At 36.4% G+C, this 10139-nt stretch overlaps 2 protein-coding genes across 2 annotated transcripts; one reads left to right on the top strand and one right to left on the bottom strand.

Moving 5' to 3' along the window:
• The first annotated feature begins 1187 nt into the window (after positions 1–1187).
• On the top strand, positions 1188–2572 carry LOC142638108 (uncharacterized). Its single transcript, XM_075812102.1, has one exon. It carries the CDS (start codon positions 1609–1611, stop codon positions 2305–2307), a length of 699 nt encoding a protein of 232 aa, XP_075668217.1. The 5' UTR covers positions 1188–1608; the 3' UTR covers positions 2308–2572.
• Positions 2573–3590: 1018 nt separating this feature from the next.
• Positions 3591–9649, bottom strand: LOC142640963 (mannan endo-1,4-beta-mannosidase 2-like). Its single transcript, XM_075815307.1, has 5 exons — positions 8454–9649; positions 7370–7567; positions 6352–6474; positions 5070–5281; positions 3591–4640 (listed from the first exon to the last, which is right to left on the bottom strand). The coding sequence occupies exons 1-5, from the start codon at positions 8817–8819 to the stop codon at positions 4235–4237; spliced, it is 1305 nt and encodes a 434-aa protein (XP_075671422.1). The 5' UTR covers positions 8820–9649; the 3' UTR covers positions 3591–4234.
• Between the last annotated feature and the right edge of the window lie 490 nt (positions 9650–10139).

The raw sequence follows: 10139 nt of genomic DNA on the forward strand, positions 1-10139 counted from the left end.
TGCTTTAAGAACATAAAAAAAAATACAATTCAACGGTTAGATTTTCAAAATATGTAATCATGTTAATTTGTTTAGTGAAAGTTGTAGTCTTAGGTTACAATAAGTTTGTAGTCAAACTTTGGTCATTTTAACAATATATTGAGCTTTTACAAACAAATAGGGCTGTAAACGAGTCAAGTTTTGTCGAGTAGTGCATGTTTAAGCTTTGCTCGTCAGGAAAATCAAAAGCTCGAACTTGGCTTGAGCTTGTGACAAGCCTAAAAATAGTGTTTGAGCTTGAGCTCATGGGAAAGCCAAAAAGCTTGAGCTTGGCTTGGCTTGATTAATTAGTCAAGCCAAACTCAAGCTTAATATCAAGCTCAAACTTGAGCTCAAGTCAAGTTTTTGAGCTTGAGATCTAAAAAAATTACATTATTAAATGCTTAAATTTCTAAAATTAAGAAAAAAGAAAAAGAAAATAGTATACTAATTTTATCATGTGTCTAATCTTATTTATGATTAGTTATTATTCAAATTAATAATTTACATAATTAAATTTATTCATTCATCATTCATTGTCTACAGTTTCAACAATTGTTCAAAATATAATTTTTACATTCACGTTAGATGGTGAAGGACTAGAAAATACCTGTTTGTAACTATTATGAATGAGAAAATATTAACGTGTTTCATAACTTTACTTTAGATGATTGATAAAGAAGGATCATATGTAACCTCCTTAATTATTTATTTATTTTTATATGTAACTATAGTCTAAAGTGATTCTTGATCAGTTTAAAGAGAAGGAAAAAATTAAGATAATATAGGTAGTGGTGTCATGTTGGCCATGTCATTATTAAGATATGAGTAATGAGTATATTTAGCTAACGCATATAAACTTATAAATGAGTCTATGCTTGAATTGTTGTGTATCAAGTCTAATAGCTCATGAGCTTGTTCGTGAATAAACTTTTTTGCTTGGTAATGAGATATAACTTGCAGCATTGATAATGAGATATAACTATCTTTTTTATTAAATATTGTATAATTTAAGTTTCTTAATGAACATTCTAGAAAAAATTAATAGAGCCACCACTAGGATAAAGGGCAAGAGTTTGGTCAAACTGCTACTAGTTGAGATATGGACACATGAAAATTTTGAGATATGGACATATGACAATTATTTGATAAGTGATATTTGTTTGAATTCCAATGTGTCCGGTGCAAAAGAACACCGGAAGTAAGCTGGTCTATAATGAAAATTGCAATTATTTATAAAAAAAAAACCCCTAAGGCCATATCCTCCACAATTAGCATATAAAAATACAATACATATCCGGACCATCCATACAAGTGGGCCACACGATGGCCCAATTGATGAACCATTCAGATCTCATCTTCATCAAACACACCAAAACTAAATCCCTCTCAATTCAATGGCGCCAAACTCTCCCGCCAAAACCCCACTTCCCGCCAATCCCAACCCTCCCTTTATAAGCCCCAATCGAAACCCATCTCTATCATTCCTAAAACCCAAGCTTTTTCGCCCTCTCTGTTCAACGAAATTCCTCACAGAACTCTCTCACTCTCAAACCCCTTCAACCAAATCGTCAAAACTCTTTCTTAGCCATGGTAGTGCCATTGGGTCCAGGAAAATTCTACGGGTCCAGCCTCCCACGCCCTCGGATCTACACTGACGTCAAGTACAGCGACGAACGGGTCGACCCGCCAGTCCCGGTACTCGACCCTTTTATGTCTTGGGCCAACGAGGCTCACTGGTCCATGGGTGGCCTCAGCTTCACGCGCCTCCGCTTCCAGGGCCGCATCGAAGGCAGCGTCACCAAGCTCCGGGCTGAACGCGAGAGGATGCTCAAGAAGGAAGCTAAGAACCCCGATTCGCCAAATGGGTCTGGTCCGAACCGGCCTATGAAGCCTATTTTGGGTTCGGATTCTCCGCCGCCAGCTCCGATCGCGACGAAGAGGCGGAGATATTTAGCTATGATTGATGATGAGGAGGAAGAGGAAGAGGAAGAGGAGGTTGTTGTGGTTAAGAAGAGGAGGCTGGTGAAGAAGCTTGGGGATGATTTTGATAAAGTGGCTATGGAGAGTGAGAGAAACAACAAGGTGGACCCAAAGAAGGATTCGGGTCACGGGTCGGGTTCAGTGGCGATGAAGACTCGGAGCCGGGTAGAGGAGGAAGTGGGTGAGAGAGTAAGTAAGTCGAACTCTAAGGGGAAGAAGTTGAAGGGTGGATCTGGACAATCTGGTGGTGTAAAAAGTGGGAAAATTAGGACTTCTCCAAGACTAGCAAAGCGTGGGTCCCCTTAGACCTATAATTGGATCTCTATGGAATGTAGCTATGAATTATAGTTTTTTTTTTCTTTGTTGAGTTTGTATTTTGATTTGGTTTTTTAGCTTTTTTTTTTTTTTAAGGTTTGTATTTGCTATTGGGTAGGAAATGGAAGGTTGGAAATCGAATTTGGGTTTGATGAGAACACAAGATTTGGTTTGTCTTTGAACAAAATTAGTGTAGATTTAATTGTGCCAAGGTTGGATTTCTTATACTTCAAAAAGAAAAAAGTGTTGGATTGGATTTGCTGCGGTTTATATGTGAATGAAGGTCAATCTAAGCCTGCTACTTTAATTTGTAATGTATGTTGTGCTTATTAGCGTGCAAGTTATGAATTGTATTGGCTGTTTGTGTTTTCTGTAAATGATTGGGATCATAGCCAGCTGTCTAATAAGCAAATGCAGCATGATACCAGTTGTAAGGGGTTTTGTTTTGAGCCTACCTAATTTTTTTTTTTTTTGCACATGAAAATCTAGTTCTGAATATTTGTGAGTCTTCATGCCGTACAATCGGGATTCACTAATTCCAAAGGGAAGCTTCGCTTCATATGCATTGCATTTCTAAGTTAGCTTCTCTTCGCTCCCTAACTTTTGTCCCTTTTAGGTCCATTTGTGGTTAGCCCAATGAAGACAACACAACTGGGGCCCTTAGCCTGCCCATGCCATCATTATTCTAGTGTCGGTCAAAGTCTTGTGAGAGATAAATAGATGAATGGAAAATTCTCAATGCCCAAAAGGCATAGTCAAGCAAGCCAATCAGCCAGAAATTTGGCCCACGACATAGCAATTATAAGAGAAATTATAAGGTCCTCATCATTTACTAAAAAACTCTAATCTTATAATTTCTCCAATGACACAAGTGAAACTTTCCCAAGATTTCTATAAATTCTCTATGAATGCATCACATAAAGATGAGATGTTTGAATACTTTGCTAGGACTATTCTGTTATAACCCATGTTACATCATGTCGGCTTGCAGAACTAAACTATGGTACCACTACCACACGCATGGAAATTCTCTCATTTCAGCCAATAATTTCCATTTTGGTCAACATCATTAATAAGATCATTTCCCCCTTATTTTATTGCATCTTCATATTTGGACTTCACACCATTAATCAATGTCTAATATTCTGTGATTACTGTATTGACCATAATTATTTGCATTTTTTGGGTTAGTGGGAGATGCTGGCTGTGTTAGGTGCAAGGTCATACACCAATGCCCCATGGCCATGACCATGAGTGAATGCATTGTTAATTAACTGATAAATAACTTTTTTATAATAATAATTAAATTATTAAATTCTCTATAACAAATAATTCAAGCTCCTACCGGAGAGAGGAGAGAATTACATGGTGTTTATTGTATCACACCATCAAAGGGGTGCATCCATTACAGTATATAAAGGAAAACACTACTACTACAACACCAAAAGGGGCAGTACAAATGTCACGATGTCATGGTATTATGGTAACTCTCCATTAAGTTGCTGGAAAGCTTGGAAATGAACCTTGAAAGCTGCTTCCAAAAATATAAAGGGGTAAAGAACGATTGAAGTGTTCAGTTGTTCATTGTGCCTCTTCTTTATAAGCTTCAGTATAGATAGGCTCCTCAACTCTTTTCCTTGGGTATTTGTTGATTACAAACTAAGAAACTTTTTGCACTAGCTATGTTTTTCTTTTCTGGATAACAAGCTCCAAAAAATTTCAAGACTTCCAGTAAACTTTGCTTCAAGAACACTCTATACTTATCTAATTCACTTTAATCTCAAATAGATAATGTCTATGGACATGAGAAGAAAAAGGTAAGGCAACAGCTACCTGCTTCTCTCCTTCATCAAACCATTAATAAGAACCCACATTTTCCCACAAACAAATCAAATTTTATGATAAAAGAATCAGACTTTCAGTGTCCCTCCAAGCACAAATCTTTCAAATATCCCTTTAGTTGATTCAGTCCTCGGATTCTAGCCAACTTACAAGATTGTTCTGTTATCAGAATATATGTCGGCCGCCTTTCCCATGGTACAATACCAAAATCATCATTATACTCTTCCATTCCTCCAACAAAGAACTGCCAGACCAAAGCACCTGCCCCAGCCCGATTTTTCTTTGCAGATTTATGGATTACATCATAAATAGTTTTATAAAACCTATCTCGCTGAGATGGTTGGTAGTCCTTGTTCAGGTTTGACAATCCAAATTCAGTGAACATAACAGGCTTCTTCAGTTCCCTGTCACCATCTTCAATGTGCGAAAGCATCCACTTTGAAACAAATTTAATTTTTTCGTCTATGCCTTCCTCATGAAACCTACCACAAAATTAATGGATGAATTGAAAACAGGTTAGGTGTACTATCAAGAAAAGACATAGCACCTTTTCAGGAATACAAGAAAGGTTTGAGGAGATATATATAGCCACTTTGAAGCTCGAACATAAAACAGTCCCAAAGGAAACATGAACATTTCATTGGATTTGCATCAACGGATAAGCAATAACTAATACCGGACAAGATGGAATTAAGCCAAGTTTATATGCAAAAGGTTAAATTATTTTGGTTTCCAAAATACTTCCAAGTTTGACATCTTTGGCAATAACTAACACCAGACAACGCGGAATTAAGCCAAGTTCATATACGTCAGGTTTACTTATTTTGGCTTCCAAAACTTTTCGAAGATTTGACTTCTTTGGTAATTTGACACCATCAATTTCATAGAGTTAACAATCATGTAATACTTACCAGTGGTCTGGGTAGATATGAACGGAGGCAAAATCAACATAAGAGATCTTGGAGTTGCGAATAAAATCAGCTCCAAGTCTGGATGCCCATTCTTCTGGGTTCATAGTCAAACTTTTGGGGGTTTTAGGACCATAAAATCCTTCCAAGCCAACAGTTAGTAGATGGTTCTTGTCAATTGATTTCACAAAAGCTGACATTTCTTCTATCCAATCCTGCAATTCCATGCCATGCAATAAATTCATACTCAAATATCAATCAATAACAGGTAGCAGAATATCTCTCTCTCTCTCTCTCTTTTCTGCACACTGAGTTATTCAAAGATAAAGCTTTACTCTTTTTTATTTTTTAATATTCCCTCTAGACTCCATAGCCCAAACTGGAAAGAATAAAGAAACAAAAATAAGGAGCAAAAGTGACTGAGTGAGTTTATGACAGGTCCTCATAGAATTTGAGCTTCATCCCCAATAATTCATGCACTTTTTTTTTGGATAACGTAGGGATTTATAGAAGAGCCCTTTGAAGTCGCCTTTAGTCAGTAAAACCTATGGGCAATTGAACCCACCTGCTAGAATAAGTTGTTGGGTAATCCAGGGGCCTTCACCCCCCAACGAGCTAAGTTGTTTATACTCATGTCCAACAGCCCCAATAATCCATGTGTTTATACTAATATTTGCAGAAGTAAGAAATTTTTTTAAAGAACATGATAAAGAGGCCTCATCATACAAATTAACAGAACTAAATGTGGACCCTAAAAATGAGTTGCAGACCACCAACCCTCTTTTCTTTCTTCTAAAGTTGGCAAAATAACCAGTGCAATTCATTTTAGAATACATATTTACACTAGCATCCCTTCTCCCCCCCCCCCCCCCCCCCCACCCTCCAAAAAAAAAAACCAATAAAACCAACGGGCAAATGACCCCATCCACTAGAATAAAAAATTGCCAGTTAATCTAGGTGCATTCATCCCTTACGGGCTAAGCAGTTTATAGTCATGCCCTATATATATATTTATTTATTTGGGGAAATATCTTGTTGCCCTAGATAGCACCTATTCTTGAACCTTAGTAGATATAAAACAAAGTTAGAATCTTATTGTAGTTGAAAGTAGTGCTACATATTAGCCACTTTAAAATGGCATGAATTCTTTACTAGGTGGAAAGGAGCAGCTCTTGATCAAGCTAAGATTTTGGTTTCTTATCTGTTGTTTCTGGTTCCTTTGTTAATAAAATCTGTTGATTATCAAAAAGGTGGAAAGGAGCAGAATCAAGAGTTTATGACTTACTTGCAGAGTATCGCCTGAAGCATCAGACATGCAACGAGGTTCATTTATCAATTCCCAGGCAAAGATGGTGGGATCATTTCTATATTCAATTCCAGTAATAGTGTTCCTCCTTGTCAGCACAGTCTGAAGAAGGACATGTCAGAAATAACCAAAAAAAAAAAAAAATCAAAGCAATATGACTATTATACAATATCAATCTCAAGATGCCTGTAAATTGAAAAGTATGCGAAGTATTGGTTAAAAGAATGAATTCTTGGTGATTTATGTTTGTGACATCAGGCAGCTAGGTTAAGGCTTTACTGTTTCTTCAAAAGATATATGTAGCTAAAAAATTCAATTTGACAATAGGATTTTTAGGGTGTGTTCTGTATCAAGGGGAGGGAGAACTAAAAAAAGGAGTTAATTAAAAGAAAGTAAGTTCAGCCAATACATTCAGGGATGCCAAAAGAGCCCTGAGTTTCAATAATTTCAAAACATGCAATACTCTGCCTTAACCATTTTGGATTCGAAGAAAAGCAATCACTATACATGCCCATCTAGTAGCACCCAATGACCTGTTGGCTTAGTTTCTGAATATGGTTTAATTAAAAATACCAGAATTTAATTTGCAAGGCCTCTAATTGTAGAAACAGTAAACTGAAAGATTACAATGACATGCATGTACTGTGTACAATTGGACAAAAGATCATTCCCACACCCAGGTGTGTCAAGTCAACAGAGATACTTTTGCTTGAACCATAGACAAAAAAAAAAAAAAAAAAAAAAAAAAAAAATATTCTACGACCATTCTTTGGGTCATTTAACAAGAAAATCCAAGTTGGGTTGTAAATTTTGGCATTATGATGCTTTGGAGTGGCCATGGACATTTAATTATTTAAAAAAAAAAAAAAAAAAGTGGCCATGGACACATCACTTTGAAGGAGCTTAAGCTAAATATTTGCAAGTATTTATTAAAGTACCAAATGCTTGCGAGGCACTAAACCATTCTCTGGAGAGAAAGAAGCAGGTAGGGAGATACCTTGATGTAAGTCTTGAAATAACTGCGTATGGATGGATCAAAGAAGAAGGAATCATTAGAGGCACTTAAACCTATGCCTTCTTCCCATGCCCATTTGACGTACTGAGTTTTCCCACCATATGCTTGTAAGTTATTTACTAAGCTAAGCAGTAGCCTGACCCCATGCTGTCGTGCTTCTGCAATAACGTGATCCAGTGCCTGCCACCCAACCCGGTAGTCAAAATGTAATACAAAAATGATTAACATAACTTTAGAAATTTTACTTATCAAGGTTATAGAAAAACTAGTGAAATTGTAATAGCAAAAATTCTGGCTTTCATCAAGTATAGCATGGCCATTTTGATAATCCCTGGGCCTTAACTATGAGCTGTTACTTTAAGAAAAGCTTGAAAAAGTACATAAGCATTTATACATATGTTAAACACAAATTTCATTATTATTCATATTTAGTTTCTTTAAAAAAATTCCTTTCAACATATAAATTTTTAGCTTCATTTCGGCATAAGGGTTCTTTCTATAAATTACATGACCATGAACCACACATTTCTGACCACTGCACAGAAGAGGAGGATGATTTAAGAACACAAACGGAAAATAAGGAATGAATAATAATGAATTCATATAGAGAGACTTCGTGTTAGTTTGCTTTATTGACAAATATCTTTATCCTTTGTTTTTACTGTCTTACATTTTATTTTATTCTGGCTTAATCGCAGGACAACTTTAGTAGGATTTTCTGCATTCTCAAATGCATTTAACCAAAATCTACAATCCTTAGTTTTTACCCTGACTCCCAAGAGCCATAATGTCTCTGTTAAGGACAAAGAAATAAAAGTTAAGCAAGGTATGCATGCCATGGCTAATCACTAATGTTTTCATTAGAGGAAACCTTGATTAACAACGTTATAAACAGCCAAACAGATCTCTGTCTCTACCCTTGTCTCGTTTGATAGCTGTTTACCAATACCAATTGGAAAGCACAATTGGCTTCAAAAAGGCCAAGAATTCCAGCACCCAACAGTCTTAAAAGAAATAATAAGGGCAAAATAGGACAAAATTGGCACAAATTATGAAATTCTAATACCTTGAAAACGTGCTCATTGAAGCGACCAGGGGAACTCTGGAGGGCATTGTAAGCACCATCATTGAATGCCCAAGTTCTACACACAGTGAGACCCATCTTTGCACCAGCTTGCAGCATTGCCCTGACCCTTGGTTTTGTATATTCATCCGCAGCATGGTCCATTAACCAGTAAGAGTTCCACCCATTAATGTAAAAGGCACTTCCATCCAACATGAACTGAGTCCCATTCCTCTCCACAAAACCAAATTTTGGTTCTTTCTCATTATTGAGCATCAAGTCCCCAAAGGACAAGTAAATGAAAGTCACACATGATGCAAAACCAAGAATTGGGTAAAAAAGCCCGTTTCCCCCTACCGTTCTTTCCATGTGCAGAATGGGACCTGAAAATTGACGAAAGACACAAAATTTGCACAAATTGGAAAGAGTCCTTGATACCCTTTTGGCTTTATTTCAAGAGGTTCAGGGAACCACCGACACCCAGATGAAACAATATTATTTCAGACCCAGATTTGAACAAAAATTCATACAACATCCAATTTCAAGGACACCCAGATCCCCCTTTGGACAGTTTAACCCAAAAAAATATATTTGAAGACACCAAAATTCCTAGAATTGTCAATGACACTTAAAAAAATCAGAGACCCATGTCAAAATGCAACTACAGTTTGTAGCTTTGAGAAAGAGAGAGAGAGAGAGGGATTTGTATTGTATATATGTATGTCGGTGCGACTGAGTTTTGGGGAGTTTTATAAGGGAAAAAATGAGCAAAAGGAGGCTTATGCAAGAAATAAGGGAGGTCAAGTCTATAAGAGATAGAAAGCAAGGAAAGCACAACTACTGAGTCATAGGAAAAGCAGTCAAAGCTGAGGTGAGAAGAAAGATGGGGTGAAAGTGAAGGTGAAAGGTGGTGGTGGTGGGTATGTGGTGGAGTGTTGATATCAGCTTGTTGGTTTAATTAGATCTGAGCCCGTCTGATTCCACAATCTTCCTTTCCAATTTTCCTTCCCTTGAATTTTAATATTGTGCAAAACAAGTCTATTCAACACCCATGGGCCATGTATGTGATGTATCTCTGAAGGTGAAAAATTTAAAGTGGGAATGTCTCACAGTCACAGTCGCACTCACACCTCATGTGTCATACCCAATTTCTGTACTAATGCAGTGGCGCTGTGTAAGCTTTTCTTTCTGGCATTAGATGCTTGAGAATGAGAGGAATAGTATATTATTTAACACAAAGATTTTCAGGACCGGTAGATCTTAAAACAACTCCCACGTGAGAGCAAGAAAACATGGGAACCCTTGTTTGCGAGTGTTTTCTGTTCCCTTTTTTTTTTTTTTTTAATAAGTACTTTGCTAATGTGTGCTCTTAGGTCACACAATAATTAATTATTTTTAAAAATATTTTTTTGAGAGTTGAAAAAGTATTGACAATTTTTTCAATTTTTGAGAAAATATTTTCAAAAATAAATGGCTTAAGGGCACACATTAACTGGACTCTTTTTATAATAATGTCTACTTCTTCTTATTTTTTTCTTTTTTCTTCTTTTTTATGATCTTATGATACTGTCTTTGCAATACTCAATTAACATATATGTAATTTTTCTTTTCAAAAACATTACCATGTGTATAATTATGTACATATCCAAATATATGGCAGCAAATTTATGTGCTAAACTTATATTTTTT

Source organism: Castanea sativa, chromosome 6, assembly GCF_040712315.1.
Source record: "Castanea sativa cultivar Marrone di Chiusa Pesio chromosome 6, ASM4071231v1".
Taxonomy (NCBI): Eukaryota; Viridiplantae; Streptophyta; class Magnoliopsida; order Fagales; family Fagaceae; genus Castanea; species Castanea sativa.

Coding starts and splice junctions, on each gene's coding strand:
- LOC142638108 (XM_075812102.1), top strand. CDS start 1,609: ATGGTAGTGCCATTGGGTCCAGGAAAATTCTACGGGTCCAGCCTCCCA.
- LOC142640963 (XM_075815307.1), bottom strand. CDS start 8,819: ATGGAAAGAACGGTAGGGGGAAACGGGCTTTTTTACCCAATTCTTGGT. Junction 7,568..8,453: donor TCAATGAGCACGTTTTCAAG/GTATTAGAATTT, acceptor GTTGGGTGGCAG/GCACTGGATCACGTTATTGC. Junction 4,641..5,069: donor CATATCTACCCAGACCACTG/GTAAGTATTACA, acceptor ATTTTGTGGTAG/GTTTCATGAGGAAGGCATAG.